We start from the raw sequence: 20,178 nt of genomic DNA on the forward strand, positions 1-20,178 counted from the left end.
ATATATCTATATATCTAGATATATCTATATATCTAGATATATCTATATATCTAGATATATCTATATATATATCTATATATATCTAGATATATCTATATATCTAGATATATCTAGATATATCTATATATCTAGATATATCTATATATCTATATATATCTAGATATATATATATATATATCAACATGAAATACAGCAAGTTAGTGCTTAATGTAAGAGAACATTGTTATTTAATAATTTGACGTCCGCAGCTGTTTGCACTTGTAAACATCATGTCATGATTATAGCAGTTGAATTGGATGAAGCCTACATTCAAGATAAAAACATAATATCAAGGTGAATGTCATTTAAGGAATGCAGTTAGAACAGCACCTTACGAGGCGCTACATAAACTGTGAATGGTAGAGAGTTTGATCACATATCTGATCATCTTAAATAGGTATAATTTATGAATACAAAAGGAACAGCTGCATTCGTAGAGTCCTGCCATGGTTTCAGATTATTCCAGCTGCATGTCACGCCTCTTTTATTTGTCACGGGTGCCGAAAAGCTTTTTATTTATTTATTTTTAATATCTTTAAATATGTGATCTGGGGCCAACTACCTCCTTGGGGTGAAATTACAATGCTCATGCTAGTATAGGCAGATACAAGTACCAAACCACCTGTTAAAAGGCATCAGAATACAGGAAATGACATATAGACCCCTGTTAGTTTGTCCCACCCACATTTTCAGTGCAGCCTATGTTCACAGTGTGTTGCCACAGAGATATGTATTCCAGTCTGAGGCAAATTCATTTTGTGATCACAATTGACATATTGTACTTAAAAACTCAACCTTTTGTGCTTAATAATGCCTGTTTTTCTCCCTTTGGTGTGCCGACATTAAGGAGTGAGGTGAATTTTGTGGGTCACAACGATGAAGATTACACAGAAAATGAGATCTGCACCGTAACCTCAGCAAGAGTCAACTCAGAGGGAGTAAAGTCTGCATCCACAACTGGATTTCATGAAACTGAAGGTCTGTAGAACAACTATTAGTTGTAGTTTATTCACATTTTGATCTTATCCGTCTGTGTGAAAAATGCACGCATAAACAAGGTGGCTTTTCGATTTAAATGTGTAATTCTTGCAAACTGAAACTATGCCTGTTTTTTTGTTTTTTTTGTGAGGGAAAAGGTGGGAGACAGTTTGCATATAAGCTGAGGAATGCTACATTGCACCAGTGTAGATGACCTGACCTGCCATCAGTAGTGGGAGAAGTATTTCGATAATTTAAAGTGAAAGTAGCGATGCTGCAATCTAAAAATGTCATGCATTTAAAGTTTTACTAAAAGTACAAAAGTATTGATAACAAAATATACTTGAAGTGTCAAAAGTAAACGTAGTCATTAAGCAGAAGAATGGCCTCTGTCAGGGTTCATCGTTATGTCTTTTGATCAATATTGTTGATCAATATTGTTGATGCATTGACATGAGCATACATTAATGTTGCACAGTGTAGATATCATTTTATTAGTTTGATATACTTTTTTGTAGTTTAATCTGTAACTGCAACATTTTAATGTAATGTTTGTTAAATTTCAATTTGAAAAGTAACTCTAGCTTCCATTTAAATTGTTGGGGAATAGAAGTACAACGTAGCATTAAACGAAAAATACTTAAGAAAAGAACAAATACTTCAAAGATGTACTTTTTTTATACACAGTGTGCTGATCGGAGGCCTGTTAGTTGCAACACATTCACGTGGTGTTTAATCAGCTTCTGTTGCTCTTAAAGAGACAGTTCAAAGCTCCTAGCAAAAGTATTTTTTTTTTTTAAATCTATATTTTAAAATATTACTCATTTATTATGTTGTGCTTGTTGTGATTCTTCAGCAATGCTCACATTTCTTTACAGTGAAATTGCAGTGACTGTCTTGTCCCCTTTTTTTTACAGAAACCTTCACAGTAGACGATGCGCTTGAGGCCTTCGGCTTTGGAAAGTTCCAGTGGAAAATGTCTGTGCTCACCGGACTGTCATGGGTAAGAATCCTAAAACACGCAGAAAAGTCCTCACTCTGACCTCCAGATGCTGAATGTCATGTATAGCTCTCCACCTCTCTGAGAGCAGATAGGAGACGCCATGGAGATGATGATCCTCAGCATCTTGGGCCCCCATCTGCACTGTGAGTGGAGGCTGCCAAGCTATCAGGTGGCTCTCATAACATCGGTAAAGTCCCTTTTTTAAGTACTGTGTTCTCAGAAAGTGTTATTCTACAGCAAGTTAATTCTGAAATGTGTGAAAATCTCTCTCAAGATCTTCTTTTGTTGTTTTTATTGTCTCAGGTGGTGTTTCTAGGAATGGGGATCGGTTCACCTGTAGTTGGGAGTGTGTCTGACATCTACGGCAGAAAAGCAGTAAGTGTTATATTTGGGTTTTTAATAATTTAGGTATTTTTTGTACATGATTTGATGTTTAACTTCTGTGTTTGTCTCTGTGGTGAACAGGGTCTGATGCTTTGTATGTGCTGGGCTCTGTTCTACGGCCTGTTGAGTGCCTTTGCTCCGGTGTACGGCTGGCTCTTGGTCCTGCGGGGCCTCGTAGGCTGCGGTCTCGGAGGAGCTCCTCAGTCGTAAGTTCAGCTGCTTCCTCTGCTCGTGAAGTCTGCACTGAACAGACCTGCACATTTCAATAGCCATGAAACGATTTGCAATAAATGTTGGGTCTCTTTTAAGGGTGACACTGTACTCAGAATTCCTTCCAGAGAAGTCGAGAGGCATCTGTGTCATGCTGATTTCGGTACTGTGGTGGTTCTGTTATCTCTGCATGACTTTAACTGTATTCCAGTGTTGAATCTTCGGTCTGATCAAGCCCACTGCTTATTGATTCCCTCCTGATTGATGTTTTTTTTTGTGCATCAGGCATTCTGGGCACTTGGCTCCGTGTTCGCGGTCCTCCTGGCATTGTTGACGATGCCCACTCTCGGCTGGAGGTGGCTGCTCGGCTTGTCTACCATACCAATGGCAATCTTTCTTTGCTTCTCCTTCGTAAGTATGTTGGTTATAAAATAAAACCAGCCGAGAATCAAGCTCCAACGGAACTTTTCTATGTTGCACAGTGGCTACCTGAGAGTGCTCGTTTTAATGTGCTGAGCGGAAAAACGGAGAAGGCCATGGCAACTTTAGCACGCATCGCCAAAGAGAATGGCAAGGCCATGCCTCAAGGAAAGCTTATCGCCAATAAACAGGTGAGGTTCAAGATAAAAAGGTTTTTGTATTTCTTTCAGATAAAGGACACAATTGTCCAATACAATGCTTAATTGTTGATATTAATAAATAAGCCTTTAATTATTCTTATTTCACAGAATGGCCATGGACGGATCAAAGCTCTCTTCTCTCCCTGGTATTGGAGGACTACTCTTCTTCTGTGGTTTATATGGTTTGCTTAAATAACACATTTTCTCCTCTCTGTCAACTTTCCTTAATCTGGTATTTTGATCTAAGGTGATTATATAATCAAGGCCGGATTACCAAGTAGTGGTTGGTACCCAGGGCAGAGGAAAGATAGTGCTGAGATTGCCTTGTGTAGTCTGCTGTGTGCACTTTATATGATGGGAAATTAAAGGCGTGTCTACACACACAATGCACAGAGAGTGGGAGCAACAGATTTTAAATGATTTCTTACCCCAATGTCCTCTGGTAGGTTAATCCAGCCATGTGTTTTAATGCTTTGTGTTCAACTACGTGTGCTTAGAAGGCTGCATTGTGTTTTTATCCAAAGGTTTGTAAACACCTTCTCCTACTACGGGATAGTCCTGTTGACGACTGAGTTGTTCCAAGCTGGACCTTCATGCGAGAGTGAGTATCGGCACCCTGTGGACCAGATTTTAACTTTTGTCATAATGCGTCTTAAATTGGAACAAACTCCGAAAAACAAAGCTATCCTTCCTTCTTCATAGCGACGCAAGGGGCCAAGATTGAACCAAGCTGTAGTCTGGAATGCAAATATTTGACATCAGCCGACTACAAAGACCTTTTATGGACAACCTTAGCTGAATTCCCAGGTGAAAGGCTCCTTATTAGCAGTTTCTCAGAGCTGTGGTATGTAATTAAAACTTTCAGGTGAAGACCTTCATGATGCCAAGAACAGAGTTGAGCCCATGTACAGAGGTTCCTCCATATTTCTTCTTCATCTGTTGAATTGTAATTAATTCACACTGTCTTGACTGCCACATTTAAAAGATGATTTCCATGTTTGTTTCAGGTATTTTAGTTATCCTTCTGGCAATTGACCGTATTGGCAGGAAGAAGAGCATGGCCCTGTGTTTCTTTGTGTTTTCTTTGAGCATTCTGCCCATATACGCCTGTATTGGGAGGTAAGTTTGTGTCTCTGTGTTGTTGTGTCACATTGGAACAGCAGCAATATATTAAAACCTCAATCCTAACTGTTTGTCTTTCTGTCCATGCAGGACAGCTGTCACAATCTGCCTCTTTATAGGCAGAGCCTTCATCTCTGGAGGATTCCAAGTTGCTTTTGTTTACACACCAGAGGTATGTCTTTTACCAAGTTAACATTTGGTTTTAGATCATTTGAATTAGGGCTGCCCCCTTTTAGTTGATTAGTCAACTAATTTCTTTAGGAAATCCATCTTTTTTTCAATGCTTCTTTCATGCTGAATGACTTTTTGTGTGATTTCTTTGTGGCGAAATTTTATTCTAAAGATCTGTCGATTTAAAGCAACTAATGGATTAGTTGACTAGTCGGTTGGTCGGTTTTTTTTCTTTGGTTGAGCACCGCCCTAATATGAACTGGACAAAATGCTCTCTCCTCTCATTAGGTGTTCCCTACAGAAAACAGAGCATTAGCAATGGGGATTTCAAATATGATGAGCAAGGTGGGGGCCCTGATGACCCCCTTTGTGGTGCAGGTATGCAGAAGTTCCAGCACCATTCTGATATCAGACTCTTTTTAGGCTGTTTCTCTGCCTGGCTCCTCACATTTTGGCTTTTGGTTCTAGGTGTTGCTCAGGACATCAGTGTATGGCACCCTTTCGTTGTACTGCGGCTTTAGTCTGCTGGGTGGCATCGCAGCCTTGATGCTGCCCATTGAGACGTTGGGCAGGGGTCTGCAGGAGTCCAGTCTTTATGAGGGGGACGGAGAGCAGACGACCACCACAACCACCAGCGAGTCAAATGATACAAAAGCAGGAGAACCAGAGGTCATTCAGGAAGAGTGAAACCATTTAAAAGAAAGGATTCTTTGTCTACTCCAAAGCTGCTGCAGATGCCACAGTTGTCTGTTTAACTTTGTCCCGTTGTTCTTCACCCATCATCGCTCCCAGGATTCAAACTAATCTCATTACAGGCAGGGAGTGATAATTGAGGGCAGGCCTACTTCCCATGTCTAATGAGAGCGGAAGCACACTTGGACCCGGTTTGTTTACCCTCTCTACATTTGGGCCATGAAGAGCAACAGAGAGGTATATGGACAATGGTGATTCACTGTGCTCTGCTTAGAGCTACACATTTTTAAGACGTGCCCTAACATTTTGTATAATAAATGACTTCTTGTATTTATTTATAAGCCTGCCTTTTTGCTAATTAAAGATGTTCAATATTCCTTGGACTCTGTTTTATTTTGTCAGTGAAGAAAACATGCATGGTTCTATTAATCCATAAGTGAATCAGCAGAAAACTAATCTGCAATTATGATAAAATCCAGACATTATTGTCAAATGTAAGAATTCGTCCGTTTCCTTGTTTACACATTATAGTAAATGGTTTTCAATTTGGGACTTTTGGTCAAACAAAACGCATTTGGTGACATCACATCTGACTCAAGGAGATCGTGACGGTCACTTTTTTTGACTGTTTACTGATGTAGACCAAACAATGTAACGAGCAGATGAATCGATCATGAAAATACTCGCTGCTTGGTGCCCTCCTTCAGGTCAACCTCACTGCGTTTCATAACACGAGCAGAATATTATTTCATCATTTGTATTTGGGAGTTCCTAGTCTGGCCAGTCACCTTGACAACATTGGCCCAATGACAGCGCGCACGCGAACTAGGCCAGCCAATCACAGGCGCCCGGCGAAGCTGCATGTCATTTCTGCTCCGCTTGCAACCTGCACCGTGTCTTGTTTGTCTGTCTGCGCAGCAGTGATGAAACCGCGGGGTCCGCTGCTGGCTCGGTACAAACGGCGGAAATCTCTCATGACTTCCCGCTCATGAGGTCTCCGGTAACCGCAGAGGACGCACGGAGCAGGACCGAACGGGAGCACCGCCGGGGCTCTGGAGTGTGGAGGTGCTGCTGGATGAGAGTCTGACTAGGCATTTTCTCCCCGGTGACAGAGACAATCTCAGCGGCGCATCTTCCCACGTCCTCCTCCCCACCCCTCCCTTCTCCTCTCCTCTTCCTCCTCCTCCGCTGCCCTCCAAGGCTGCAGCCCACCGACCATGGCCCTGGTGACTCTGCAGCGCTCTCCCACCCCCAGTGCAGCATCCTCGGCCAGCACGACGAACAGCAGTGCGGGGGAGGTAAGTGGAAAAGCCGGGGCTCGGTCTTTGTGTACGAGGAAACGCCGAGAAGGCGCCTGCAGGAGAGCCTCTATCAACCCAGGCGGTGTGGTGTTCAATATCCCACAGGAAGGGTTAGCCATCCTTTCGTCATTGCTGTGTGTGTGTGTGTGTGTGTGTGTGTGTGTGTGTGTGTGTGTGTGTTACAAACTTGATTTATTGTTGCATTGTTTGCAGCAGAGAGTTGTTTGTGGCTACTGTGGCAGCGGATTTGTAAACAAAATCCTGCAGCGGGGGAGGGGGAGGCTGCTGGGTTTAGCTGTCAGAACAAAGTGGTCATTTTGCTGCTGCACAAACAGTTGCTGCGTTGCACTCAGGTTGTTCTCCCTCCTTGTTATTGGCCTTTTTATGTAGTAATGCAGCCCCAATGTTGGGGAGGAGGCTTTAAAGGGGAATGACGATCCATTATGATCAGTGTGTGTGTGCCCCAGGACACTTTAGTCAAGTGTCTGTGAAGTTGCAAAAAAAAAAAAAGAGAAGCACTTAATGAGTGCTGCCACTGAGGTGGTACAATCAAGTGATGTTAGATGTATGCAACACCCCACGCAAACATCTTACTAACCTGTATTCAGTGGGGTTTTTTGTCACAATTCAAAAAGTAAGTATGTCATTTTCTTCCAGCTCCTGACAAACAAGAAGTAACATTGACTCTGAGGAGTTTGAGGCTGTGAATCAGACGTTGAATCCCATATGGAACACCTAATCTTAGCGGCAAACACGTTCAAATGTGGAGCGGTGCCAGATTTGAAATCATAACACCAGGGTTAGTGCTCCAGTTTTCTAGCTTTTAGGAGAGTGGATTATGTGCTCTTGGTAGGCTGACTGAGCCGAGACACAAAAACAAGCGGGGACATTCTTCCTCTGATGAAGAGTTGGGTTTTTAACCTCACTTTCTGCATTACGGCTCACTATTCCGCAAGAGTCAGGCAGCAGGAAGGAGAAGTGGATGGGTGTGATGTTTGAAGGCCTCCTAACGATTCTACTGTTGTCTCTATAGCAGATGAGACCACAACACTGACAGGACAGGACCAGCAGTAGGCGCTGGCATGCTTCATTCCTATTGCACGGTCCTCAACATCCATTTGTGCTACTGTACCACCTCACACCTTTAAAGATTTAAAATCATTAATGTACCAAGGTCCAGTCCGTTCCCGCCCATGTGGCTCTGCAGCTCGGGTCTCTCACTTAAATACAGCGAACAAATGATGCATCATACTCGCAACGAATGTCTGCCTCCAGGTGACCCAAACAACAGTTCCATGTGCTCGGTGCAGTAGTCTCTGTTCACTAATCCGGTCTGGAACAACTCTCCAGTTCTGCTGCATACTAGATTCACAACGATGGCTGTTTTTTAAGAAGAAAATCTAAATCCTCTCCTCAGTGTTTCCTCGACATTCATTTGACACTGCCGTTACACGTCGTCGTGCTGTTGCCGTCTTTAAATCCTCTGTTTTTGTCTTTCAGGATTGTGGAAGTGATGATGAGCGGAAAAATAATCAGAGGTAAGGATCTCTACCGTTTAACAAGTCATGTGTTGGAAGTTCTTGCAGGATTTCAAACACATCTACAAAGAGATGTAAACTTATTGTGCTTCTGATTTGTGGAATGTATTTTTTGTTTGTTTTGTCTTTGTGGTCAGTGGGCCTTCTGACCCTGCATGAGCACCAAGGGGAGATGCCAGCAGACGGGGGTGTGTCGAGCTGTAATTTTCAGTCTACGATTGTATTTGAGGCGGTAGAATCATGACAAGTATGACTGAAAACAACAGATTTAAACACGTCATCTTAACAACACAGTTATCTCTCCTATTTGAACATTTCAGGCTCAAACAGTTAAAGCTCCAATCCATATTTACTTGGAAACCTGGAAGTAAACGGTACAGATACATGTGCTGAGTTAATAAAAGGATGACATCTGTGTGTGTGTGTGTGTGTGTGTGTGTGTGTGTGTGTGTGTGTGTGTGTGTGTGTCTCATCATGGTAAAATGAAGTCTTTAAGACAACCTACTGTAGCAGGAACTACTGCAGAAGCGGTTTTCAGTACTTTGCCAGGTGTTTATCTTTCTGTCTGTGGACAGATTTTGTCAGCGTTATAGCGTCACAACTGTGCAAGATGCTGTCATGAGGGAAGGTGTAATTAGTCCCCCACTTTACGCCCGAATTGGTGTCACGGCTGTTGTGATGGTCTCTAGTTTGGTCATGTTTCTACCAAATGCATGTTGCACAATTGACATAATGGATGTAATGGTTCTTTAACTGGTAGAAGGGTTTAAACAACACACAAATTGGGAAAGACGGTCACACGTCAAATGACCAACTGTATGGAATGAATCGTCAAAGCAGCGTGATGGTGATTATTAAGAGCTACTCTGACAGGCGACGAGCTGCTTGTCTTGTCCTCGGTCCTGAAGATACAGGAGCATCAGTGTGTTTTCTGTAATGGCCCTCAGCTTCTCGCTGTTCAGGAGGAAAAACCTGCTGGAAGTACAGTTGATTTAAAAATGTTTCCTCAGTTACATAACAGAGCACTTTTTGTTCCTGCTCGTCCACAAAGCTTTTCTTTAATCAACCCAACGTCACAGAAGTCCAAATCTGTGTCAGTGAAGCTTTGGCACAGATTCTGTCTTTGTACTCGCTGTGTGTGTCTGTGTGGGTTTCATTCGAAACAGTCATGTCATGCCTCGTCTGGAGTGTCTACATGAGTAACCCGTTTCTGTGGCTCAGCAATTCATCAGCGCAGAGTCTTCATTTAGAATTCTGCATGACAGACTTCAGATTGACGCCAAGTAACGTTGCCAGTGCTTTGTAGCGCTTGCATGAATGATGGTATTGTGGCGTAGGGTGTTGCGTAGGGAGAGCTGATTGCCGAAGCGCGTGCTGTGAAGAGGAGATAGTGAACAGAGACTTGAGAAGGACAGGGCAGCGCAGACGAGGAGACGAGGACCGAGAAAGCTGTGGGAGGCAAAAAGAGGAAGGACTTGCTAGACCAGGACCACGGGGAGAGAAGTTAAACTGCTAGTTTCTGAGGCTGCCGTCTCCTCCCAACAGGAATACGCAGGTGTAGACGATAGATGAGAGGATGTTAGTAAGAGGAGACTAGATTTGATTTATTTTTTTTCCCTGAGGAGAATAGATGGTTCACTAGCTGCGAGCAGGATGCATCTGGTTGTGAAACCGCCACACAAAGCCATGCTCACCGTGCTGCCTCACTTTGTGGAGAAAGCTGCTCTGACTCGGAGGGAGATCTGTCGCATGTAAGTTCTCGCAGCGACACAAACAAAAAGTCGATAGCAGACTTGACAGTGAAAATGTATTGGGGTAAGTCGACGCTTACTGGCAGTTTGGGATGTTTAGAGTTGGCGGTCAAAGTTTGATAGTAAAGTGTAGTTAATAGTATTGAAACTTTAAACGTTTAGGACAGTCATCCACATTTAAAAGTGTTTAGATCAGAAAAAGTCTTCTTTGTTGGAGCTTTGTGAAGAGTTTGAAGTTGTTACTTTGAAATCAACGAACCTTTCTCAAGTGTAGCGTACATTTGTTCAACGTAATTGATTCACATCACGTCCTGTGATTCTTTTACCGTTGTCTCTAAGTCTTATGTATTCTACATACAATTGAAAAGACATCGTGATACCACGTAGCAGGGGAGCTGAAACAAAAGGCCTTGTGATGGTCCCACTCAGTCATACCAGGCTGTGTGTGTGTGTGTGTGTGTGTGTGTGTGTGTGTGTGTGTGTGTGTGTGTGTGTGTGTGTGTTGGTTGAGCAGGGGTATGAGACTGCGGTAAAACAAAGCTGCACTCTGTTCTGTGTGAGAAAAGACGCTAAAGCTCTCCTCCTGCTTCACTGCAGCCCTCATTACAAAAGGCATGACCCCACAAGTCCCGCATCCAGTACAGGTCCGACGGGAGAGGAAGTCTCGATTGTCCGAGCACATTTGGAAAGTCTCGGTGTACCGCTTGATTCAGCAGACCCATGCAGGGAGGCGTCTGTTAATCATGCTATAAAAACACAGGGCTGTAAAAGTCACCGCATCAGAACTCTGCTGACTTTCAGCCGCTGATGAGCCCTCTGTCCTGCTCGCTGAACCAGCGAGGACTTGATAAGTATGCAACCTACACCTGAGTGCTCACTGTGCGTACGGGATCCACACTGCAGACATGTCTTTTTGTTTCATGATAATTTTCTAGGTTTTTATTAGAGCAGCTGGTGAATGACAGGAAAGAGGGGATGACGAGCAGCAAAGGTCAACTTTGTTCACTGCAAATCTTCAACCACATGATTTGAAAATGGGATTGTTTAACTCCGGTTCGGCCATGATGGCTTATTTGCTGATCAACAGAAAATTGATTTGAAAATTTGGATTCATCGTTGGTGTCTCTCCAAAACATTCATTGGTTTGAGCTTCTCGGTTTTTGAGGATTTGCTTTTCTTTGTTTTGTGTGATCATAAATTAAATATCTTTTGGTTTGGGACTGATCGTCAAACAGAACAAGCAATTTGAAGACGTCACCTTCGGTTCTGGGAAATTCTGACCATTTTCTGACATTAAATAGATCAAACGATAAGTTTCTTTTCAAAGTTTTTTTTTTTTTACTTAGCAGTTTAAGTCACATACCGATAACACCGGTTCTATTGTTGCTCAGTTTACAAAGCCAAATGATGTTTTTTAAAAGCATTTCATAACCTCTTTAAATGTATGGTAATAACAGTGACAGCAGTTTCCTTCCAATGTGTGAGAAGACATTTGTTTGCTAATGAGGGAATAGAAAAAACAAAGAGATTGACCGTTGATTCAGATGAGCTGAGAATGAGTACGAAAGATCTGGTCCTACATTAGAAGTAATGGTGGTAGAAATAATGTCAAATGTTGCTTCTGACGACATCTGGCACATATGGAAAAAACAACGTCTTCTTTCCATTTCAGTCTAAAGCAAAAATAAGGTTGTGGAGATAAGGAATGGGTCTGTGGTGTTCAGCATGCGAGTGATGTTTAAGGGGCATACACGTAAGGTAAAACTAAAGGGTTGTGGAGACCATGAAGATGAGGCTGTAAAAGTGGTTCTGAAGAGCAGGCCTTTTGTACGCTTGGCCGCTCCTGGTGCAGCCAGTTTTCTGCAGCTTCTTGCTCCCTGACTGATTTCCTAACTAGTCAGTTGTGTTTTTATGTCTGAAATCTGGAGATATCCGAGCTGGATGATGAAGGGAATCAATGTGTTTAACTACGCCTGTACGCCAGCCAGTAGATGTTAAATCACTCCCCTCTCTTCAGTCCAAAACTCTCCTTTTTGAAAAGAAAGCGGGAAAACAATAAATCCTTACCTCACTTGGGTTTGACTCGTTGGGTTAGAACGAAGCACAGGGAAGAGTGGTTCAACTGGTAGAACATTATCAACCTGTGTGTGAAAGTGTCGACACTTGTAAACAAGAAGTTCTTTGATGGCAATTGTTGAGATTTCAGTCGCCCTCAATGTATTTTCCACGTCTGCCTTTTCCAGCCTCAGTGAGAGCTTCTTCATGGTCAAAGGAGCCGCCCTCTTTCTGCAGCAGGGCGGCAGCGCACAAGGACCAAAGACCCCGACCCACCACAAACATGCAGGTAGGCGCGAACTTGCACAGAAGAAGCTTTTGTTTCTCGCACAAACGAGCTCCAGACAAAAAGGAAAACTGTGTTTGCTGAAATGTGTTTTTCTCTCTGTGGGTTTGTCTGTGTTTATTCTAAACTGTGGTCCGACCTGAAGTGACCGGCAGTTTAGCACAAGGGATGCCCACAAATCAGTTCAAACAAGATCAATCAGTCAGCGTAAAGTTATTTTAAAGCAATACACAGACGGTGTCTGTTCTTTAACTTTTTGAATTCTGGGCACTTGACATTATTTCTTACAGAATCATGCTGCTGATGTTTGTCTGCACATCAAAGTGATGCTAAAATGCAGCATAATCATGCACAATCTAAAATTAAAAGCTCTTTAATAGACGCTCACTGTTTACAAGTTTCTAATCTGACGTCCTTGTTGAGCCTGATGTCATTTGAGGACAAAGGCGGGAGAAGACAGAAGTCTGTTTTGCAGGTGACTCGGGTGTTACTCGCTAGCACTTTAGCTTAGCACAGCTGGAAGGTCGCAGGGTTTACATTTGTCTTCATTGAGTGAAATCCGCGAGCATATTTCCTCCCACTGGAGATGAAAACCCCCCAAATGAATGTACAATAGAATAAGCTGAATGATCAGTTTGTACTTGACCTTTTTAGTTTTTTTTGTTTGTTTTGTCTTTTGTTAGAAATTCCCCAGAGTGTCTCTGCAATGAAGCCTGTCAGCGATTTTTAAAGTGTGCATTTCTCTGTATTGTTAACTCTGAACTTGGTAATATTTTTCAGCTTATTGAAGGCAGTTTTAGTTTCTTACTGAAGGGGTGGGGGAATCATTTTCAAGTCCAGTGTCCAGTTTGAACATCCAGACTGTGACGGTGACCTTAACTCGTCTAATCAAACATGAGAACGAGCTGAACTAAACTATGCTTCTCGTTGTACACTCACTCAGTTAGTAAGTCTCAACGCGTGTTTCACTTGCAGGTGATTTACCTCAACACCTGCAGGTCATGTTTAAGATCCTCCGGTCTGAAGATCGCATTAAGCTGGTCAGTATGATACTTAACACACACACACACACACACACACTTCTTTCTTTTTTGGATCGATTTGTTTGAGTGGGAGCTGTACACTTGAAGCTGTTACAGCACTAGTGTTAAATCCTCTTACTCATTGTGTTGTTTACTCAGGTTTGTTGATTTTCATGCAGTGTTTGCACAATAGTTCCATGACCCCACCAGTAAATCTCTCATGCTCTCCTTCTGTTCCCCAGGCCGTACGGTTAGAGAGCGGCTGGTCAGACCGGGTGCGCTACATGGTCGTCATCTACACCAACGGCCATCAAGATACAGAGGAAAACATCGTCCTGGGGATGGACTTCACAGACAAGGACAGGTAATGAATCTCTCTGCTGTCTCACGTTTTAGTGCCGTTTTATCTGATTTTATTAGATCTGTTCAAATGTTATTCTGAAATCGTTGTGCTCTACAGTAAAAACTGCTCTATTGGGATGGTGCTGCCACTGTGGAGCGATTCCAACATACATTTAGATGGAGATGGGTAAGTTTCAGTTTGTCCTTTTCATAAAAGCTGGAATACGTAAATCAGCTGGTTGAATATTTCTGCTGATATTGAGGTGGGCTTCCAGCTGCATGTTTTTGTTGTTCTCTGCCTGTTAGGTTTTTCTGCCCACCAGTGGCAGAGGAGTGAATTACATGCATTTTTCTGTGTGTGTGTGTGTGTGTGTGTGTGTGTGTGTGTGTGTGTGTGTGTGGTTCTTGCTGACCTGTTAACATTGTCTCTGTATGCTGGAGGAATGTTCCACCGGTCGGTGTCCTGAATAGTCCCCATGGACGAGCCGTGTGCAGTCTGTGTTTACATCCCCCGACAGCTCTCTGCATCTCCACCCAAAACGTGAACTGATCTTCCCTCTCCTCCTCTTCCTCACCAGAGGCTTCAGCGTGAACACGGCAGGGCGATCACATGTCTTCAAGCCTGTATCCGTGCAGGCCATGTGGTGAGTGAATCCTTCGTGTTTACCTGGGATTACCGGCGCGTGGACACGAGGGAAACACGTGTTGGCCATGCTGGATAATTGTTGTTATGGACTCTCACATTGGGTAGATGGAAACATGTGTACCAGACCTCAAGGCATGTTCAGGTTAATTTGAGTTTTCAGATTTTGTGTGCAGTGTAAAGGCACCGAAAAGCTGAGGGTGAGATTAGCCTAGTTAGCTCAATTATGGGGTCAAGTAGCAGCTTCACAAAAAGGTAATAAATAACTGTTAGACTTTGTCCAACATTGAGGCTTTGCACTCGTCACCAGTAACATAAATGAACATAGGTACAAACTACCACCAATTATGTCATACCAATCACACCCATTTATAGAAAAATACACATAAAACATAAGAGATGTGTTCGATTATTGTTTGGTTCTACTATTTCTGTCATCCCTGTATGCATATGGAAATAAGAGTTGGACATTAATATGATTTCTTCGTTTCTGTAATTCTGGGACTTCATGAATATGTAAATGACAACATGTTAATGTGTTTGACTGGCTATCCATCACTGGCGAGGTTAATGGTACAGAAAGTGTTCATTTTCTTGGTTTGGTAAATAACAGAAAACTATAGAGCATTTGACTGTAATTTCCCACTGTGCTCAACACTGTGACCTGTTCCAGCACGACACTACTGTCATCACAGTTTGTTCAAAAACTTCTGGCAGTCTAGCTCGATCCATGTGCCACCTGCTGGTCACTTATCAGAACGACCAATAAACAAGTCTGCCGATGTCTTATTGGCCCTGATTTGTGACAGTGAAGTTATTGCTCCGTGTCTCCGCAGGTCTGCCCTGCAGGTCCTCCACAAGGCGTGCGAGGTGTCGCGCCGCTTCAACTACTTCCAAGGGGGCATTGCTCTCACGTGGATGGCCTTCTATGAGAGCTGCATCACCTCGGAGCAGAGCTGCGTCAATGAGTGGAATGCTATGACCGACCTGGAGACCGCCCGGCCCGACTCGCCCACCATGTTCGTCGACCGGTGAGACCCCACAGGCTGCTCCATGCAACATAACAGTTTACGTTATGAGAACATTTTCCATCCCAGTTTAACGTGATGTAAAACAGAGTACCTCCATATTTGAGAGGATTAATCCATTATCAGAGTAGTTGACATCTATTTTTCTGTCGACCGACTCAATTAGACGACTAATTGTAACGGCTCTACACGTGGCCAAACAGACCAATTGCTGCTGATTTTTTTTTTTTAACATGCATGGTGTGTGTATTGTGTCTTTAGTCATGGAACGGATTTTTAATGCTTTGGACACCAGCTGTTGTCTCTTTTGTCTTCAGCTTGGGGAACATGTTACACTGTTATGCTAATTTCCATTCAGACAGCAACACTGATGTATTGACTCATTATGTGCAGGCCAACTGAGCGAGAGAGGACAGAGTGTCTCATTAAAGCCAAGCTACGCAGCATCATGACGTATCAAGACCTGGAGAACATCACCTCGAAGGAGGTATGTGGCAAATCAACGATGTGTGCGATGGGTCCAGATCTTTCTATAATACTGTACTTAAAGGTTTTAGAAAGAAGACACATCTGATTTTCATGTTTTATTAATGTAGCGTTCATTAGCTGTACACTGTGTTAGTAAAGTAAAGTGCTTCTTGTTCAATCCTCGTCCACAGATCCGTAACAAGCTGGAGCAGCATATGAGCTGTAACCTCACAGAGTACAAAGAGTTCATAGACAACGAGATGCTTTTGATCCTGGGTCAGATGGACAAGCCCACACTCATCCTTGACCATGTGTACTTGGTGAGAATTTCATTTTTGCATTTTGATTTATTTCTTTTATCCTACCTTGAACTGTTTTTATATAATATTTTCTTAACATTTACACCTCGCTAATGCCAACTTACTGTCACACTGTGGTTTATACTTACCTCAGTAAACTTAAGCAATTATCCATTATAAGTTTCCGTCTTTTTGCCTCTGTAGGGCTCCGAGTGGAACGCATCCAACCTGGAAGAACTACGTGACTGCGGGTGAGCTGATAGTGTGCACACCATGCAATCCTGATTTAATCCTACACCTTTTTTTATTCTTATAAAGAAGTAAATAAGCTATACATGTATAATTTTACCTGAAAGTTATCTGTTAATAATTGTGAGGCGAATTGTAAAATTATGCCACGTTAATCTGTTTAAAACACAGGCACATGACTCTGTATGACTTTCAGTTATTATTTAGTCAGTGCAGCAGTGTTAAAGATATTTATGCTGCGTTCAAGGTGCACAATGCCAAATGTAAACAAAAAACATGGCTGACTGTGTCAAACTGATATTCCTTTGGCAAGTGTACACACAATTAGACGCTCAGCAGTGCAGCCTCCACAGTTTTTGGGACATTTTTTAAATTTTCCTGAATAAAAGTTGATGGACAACCGCTTCTTCATGAAGTCGGTGTGGATGTACTTTTTCTAGTCGGAGGTCAGACATTTTCTGTTCCGAGTTGTCTTGAACACAGCGTTAGTCTGATTCCACATGTCCTGAGTAACAGTTAAACTAAAAAGTAGTGTAACGACTAACATGTTATTGTTCTGGTTGCAGAGTGGGTTTCATCCTGAATGTTACCAGAGAGATCGACAACTTCTTCCCGGGGATGTTTTCTTATCACAACATCCGCGTATACGACGAGGATGCTACCGACCTGCTGGCCCACTGGAACGACACCTACAACTTCCTCGTCAAAGCCAAGTAAGACCGTACATGTTAAGATACAGCAGTGGGCTGGTAAGAGTTGTGCAGATCATAAACTGTAAAACCAGATTGTTATCCAAGAATTGTGGAAACAGCAGTCAACAGAACTGTGTCCCCACAGCCCTTTGGTATTTACAGATGTGGCTTTAAGGCATCATTTTTAAGTCGTTACAGTTTGACTGGCTCACATCATGTATTCTCCTTAAGTCCTGGGGCCGTGACCCCACAGGACGCATATTGCTCTCGCCCAAATGCATGACACAGCTGTGAGTAACGTAGACAGAGAGAACTGAAAAGGTGCAATGGTGGAGCGCACCTCATGAAAACCATCGAAACCAAACACAAACAGATTGAACCGAATACTTTTAACGGCTACTACACCGTCCTAACTGTCACCAACTAGATCCATATGAACTAATTATTTTCTGTCCACCAGGAAGAACAACTCCAAGTGCCTGGTGCACTGTAAGATGGGGGTGAGCCGGTCTGCCTCTACAGTTATTGCCTATGCAATGAAGGAGTACGGCTGGTCTCTGGAGAAAGCCTACAACTTTGTCAAGCAGAAACGGAGTATAGCTCAGCCGAACGCTGGTTTCATGAGACAGCTGGCAGAGTACGAGGGAATCCTGGACGCAAGGTAAGCAGGTCTACAGTTTCACTCAGGTTTGCACTTTGCTGCAGTCACCTGCGTGTTTTTCTTTTTTTACTCGGGTGCGGCCAGATACCTCAAGTACACACACCATAAAGCTAATAGCCATTTCACACATCCTGCTGGTATTACAGCTATAATGGTGATTTGCTTTGTGAAGCTTTCTGTTTTTTCCTCACATGTAAACAAAAGCATATTTGCCTTCACAGTAAACATCGCCACAACAAGCTGTGGAGGCCTGAAAGCGATAAGGAGGGATCAGATGATTTGCAAGCCTCTGGCCACTGTACTGGTGGGGAGGAGACACCAGTGCTCAGAGGGGAAGAAGCCCTGGGAGGCTGCGGGGCCTCTCCGTGCAGGGTTATGGGTCTGGAGATGGAGCCCCTTGACTCTCTTAACTATAACTATTACTTCAGACGTTTGTCAGACTCTGCATTAGACAGTGAGCCCTCCACTCCAGTGCGGGGCCCCCCTCTGGTAGGTATGGAAAGAGTTTTCATTGAGATCGAAGACGTGGAGAGGGATGCCCTATTGGAGGACGAGGGTTTCCCCATGGCCCATTTAGCCCTGCCTGGCGAGGGCACGGCAGCTCAGACGTGCGGCCGCCTCGACCCCCTGGAGGACATGAGACTGAGGCTGGAGATCAGTACTTTGGAGGAGGAGGATGAGGAGGAGGCCAAGAAAGAGGAAGCTGAGATGGCGGCCCTGGCTCAGACACCTGGGAATTCCGATGGGAAGAGGCCAGGGGAGGATGCTGAGAGGACGGAGGAGAGCCGGTTAGGCCTGGCCAACCTGAACACCAACAACAGCAACCGCATGGCTGCCAAGCGCAGCTGCCCTGCAGCTTTTGACGTGAGTTAAGAAAATATCACTTTTTTAATTGTAGTCATGTTTTGACTTAAAATACCTTTTTTTTTTTTTAAACAGACTTCATATTTATTTAAATATTCTGCATGCCACTGACCATATACTGTGTTTGTATGTTACTCCATTTAGGACAGTGGTAGCACAGGAAACCCTTTAAAAGTGAAGCCCTCGTATCAGTCCTGTAAATACTGCCTCCGTCTACCACAAGTGCGGCGCTGTGACCGTCCAGCAGGAGGCCGTTCTCACCGCCTTAACCCCTCCCGCCACTGCACTATCCCCACCATATGCATAGATCCGCCCGGGACCAATTTTGCCTCCGCCCCAATTCTGCAGTCTCTGCAAGCCCCCATTGTTGTCCCACCCAACTTGATCCAGCCCTCCAGTCATCTGTACCGCTGCTCCACCTGCACCCCCGGTGTCCCACTAACCAACCGCCCCAAACCGGTCTCACCCATGAGCTGCGAGGAGACTCCTCCTGGCCGCGGCTTGGTGGACACAGAGGACATGGACGAACCACAGGGGGACGACATGGGGGAAGGAATATCAAGGGATGGTACGGGGGCCATCAGTGTGGCTCCCGCTGAATGTTTAGAACTACAACCTGGTGGTGCCATGGAGCTCCAGCAGCAGGCTCTGGCCCAGCTGCAAATGCCGGGACTGGGGTTAGAATTTGGTCTGCAACTGATGCGACAGAGGGCGGAGCAGCTCGAGAAGCTGCCAAGCTTGGCCATGGAGGGCCAGCTCCCAGTGGGGCCCCTGCCTTAATACAGTAACCCTTACATGGATGAGATGGAGGAGGAGGTTGGCCACTGCCTTCAGCAGGAACCCTATGACGGCTGTGGGCCTTTTTTAGATGACTACCGCTGTGGTGTCGTACCAGAAACGAAGCTCTGCTTTGACCTGAACTGTCATGTCCTGGCCTCATAGCTGCACTGTCACAAGCTGCAAACAGCCCTCTCTGTATTTCCAGAGAGTATTCTGTCATTGTCTCCTGGCACTAAGATCCAGATGAGGCTGGTTGTTTTGACCATTCGCTGAAGGCTTGAGTGCTTCTGGCCAGGTAAGGACTGAAGACTTTCCCTGTGTCCTTCCACTTGTCCCTCAGACCGGATGGAGGCTCACCTGGTCTCTTCTGAGCCTGCTGGCCCCACACCACATACAGGATCATCACACCTCCCCACAGCCCAGTGGAGATGAGCGTTATGCTGCCGTATTTACCCTCAACAGACTTGGCATATTCCAGAGGCGGCGGCGGCGGCGGTGGTGGTTGTTTGTTTTTAACTCCTCAGAAAGCTATAACGAGCACTTTGGTGTCGATGGAAAGAAAAATACCTGAAGTTACCTGCTTCTTTCAGTGTACTGTATGTTTTTTCAATCCAAGTCATCAACGGCATTCATGAAGGAGCTCGATGAATGTTTGCAGTTGCCCCATTTTGATTGCGTTCAGCATCTCCTCATGTTACCGCTGATAGCCGAATCCACTCTTACGTTCCCTGCTGCAGCTGCTTTTGCATCAAGAAAGGGCATTTCATGTGGAAGCATAATCATTTTGAGAAAAGGATGTGAGCCTTTTTATGCCTCTTTGTAAGGTGTTGTACCTCGGACCACAAGCATCTCGAACTGTTTAGGTCAAAGACTCTTTTGTTGTCTCTGCACAGTGGCTGGTTCACCCTGACCTCCATTAAAGTCAATGTAATCATGTACTTAAAGCACTCACTTTAGCCCCACGCATGACTTTGCAGTA

At 44.0% G+C, this 20,178-nt stretch overlaps 2 protein-coding genes across 4 annotated transcripts in view; both read left to right on the forward strand.

Moving 5' to 3' along the window:
• The window catches only part of svopb (SV2 related protein b), an 11,465-nt gene extending 5,887 nt beyond the window's left edge, over positions 1-5,578 (forward strand). Inside the window, exons 2-16 of one of the 2 annotated variants that reach the window (XM_031855977.1) lie at positions 887-1,017; positions 1,935-2,020; positions 2,109-2,207; positions 2,324-2,395; positions 2,486-2,610; positions 2,714-2,777; positions 2,900-3,025; positions 3,097-3,225; positions 3,343-3,416; positions 3,759-3,835; positions 3,937-4,041; positions 4,242-4,353; positions 4,447-4,528; positions 4,816-4,905; positions 4,996-5,578. In XM_031855977.1, the coding sequence (XP_031711837.1) occupies positions 887-1,017; positions 1,935-2,020; positions 2,109-2,207; positions 2,324-2,395; positions 2,486-2,610; positions 2,714-2,777; positions 2,900-3,025; positions 3,097-3,225; positions 3,343-3,416; positions 3,759-3,835; positions 3,937-4,041; positions 4,242-4,353; positions 4,447-4,528; positions 4,816-4,905; positions 4,996-5,214 (1,591 nt within the window). In that variant the 3' untranslated portion in view covers positions 5,215-5,578. The remainder of the gene's footprint in view (positions 1-886; positions 1,018-1,934; positions 2,021-2,108; positions 2,208-2,323; positions 2,396-2,485; positions 2,611-2,713; positions 2,778-2,899; positions 3,026-3,096; positions 3,226-3,342; positions 3,417-3,758; positions 3,836-3,936; positions 4,042-4,241; positions 4,354-4,446; positions 4,529-4,815; positions 4,906-4,995) is intronic. The other variant, XM_031855978.1, reaches the window with a different exon arrangement.
• A 502-nt stretch (positions 5,579-6,080) lies between these two features.
• On the forward strand, positions 6,081-19,676 carry ssh1b (slingshot protein phosphatase 1b). Of its 2 annotated transcripts, XM_031855973.1 has the most exons (15): positions 6,081-6,518; positions 8,022-8,059; positions 12,054-12,154; positions 13,127-13,191; positions 13,416-13,537; positions 13,634-13,702; positions 14,094-14,159; positions 14,995-15,189; positions 15,580-15,673; positions 15,846-15,974; positions 16,158-16,204; positions 16,769-16,915; positions 17,355-17,555; positions 17,777-18,419; positions 18,564-19,676. In XM_031855973.1, the coding sequence occupies exons 1-15, from the start codon at positions 6,438-6,440 to the stop codon at positions 19,197-19,199; spliced, it is 2,634 nt and encodes an 877-aa protein (XP_031711833.1). In that variant the 5' UTR covers positions 6,081-6,437; the 3' UTR covers positions 19,200-19,676. The 2 variants fall into 2 exon arrangements, with proteins under 2 accessions (XP_031711833.1, XP_031711834.1); XM_031855974.1 differs by lacking the exons at positions 6,081-6,518; positions 8,022-8,059 and adding an exon at positions 8,069-9,810.
• The last annotated feature ends 502 nt before the right edge of the window (positions 19,677-20,178 follow it).

The sequence above is a fragment of the Anarrhichthys ocellatus genome, unplaced genomic scaffold (genome assembly GCF_004355925.1).
Source record: "Anarrhichthys ocellatus isolate YVR2014 unplaced genomic scaffold, GSC_Weel_1.0 scaffold16, whole genome shotgun sequence".
Taxonomy (NCBI): domain Eukaryota; kingdom Metazoa; phylum Chordata; class Actinopteri; order Perciformes; family Anarhichadidae; genus Anarrhichthys; species Anarrhichthys ocellatus.

What these genes read in the sequence shown, in the direction of transcription:
- ssh1b (XM_031855973.1), top strand. Translation starts at nt 6,438, where the DNA reads ATGGCCCTGGTGACTCTGCAGCGCTCTCCCACCCCCAGTGCAGCATCC. An exon ending in CTGAAGATCGCATTAAGCTG is followed by an intron (nt 13,192 to 13,415) that starts GTCAGTATGATA and finishes TCTGTTCCCCAG; the next exon opens with GCCGTACGGTTAGAGAGCGG. An exon ending in GTATCCGTGCAGGCCATGTG is followed by an intron (nt 14,160 to 14,994) that starts GTGAGTGAATCC and finishes GTGTCTCCGCAG; the next exon opens with GTCTGCCCTGCAGGTCCTCC.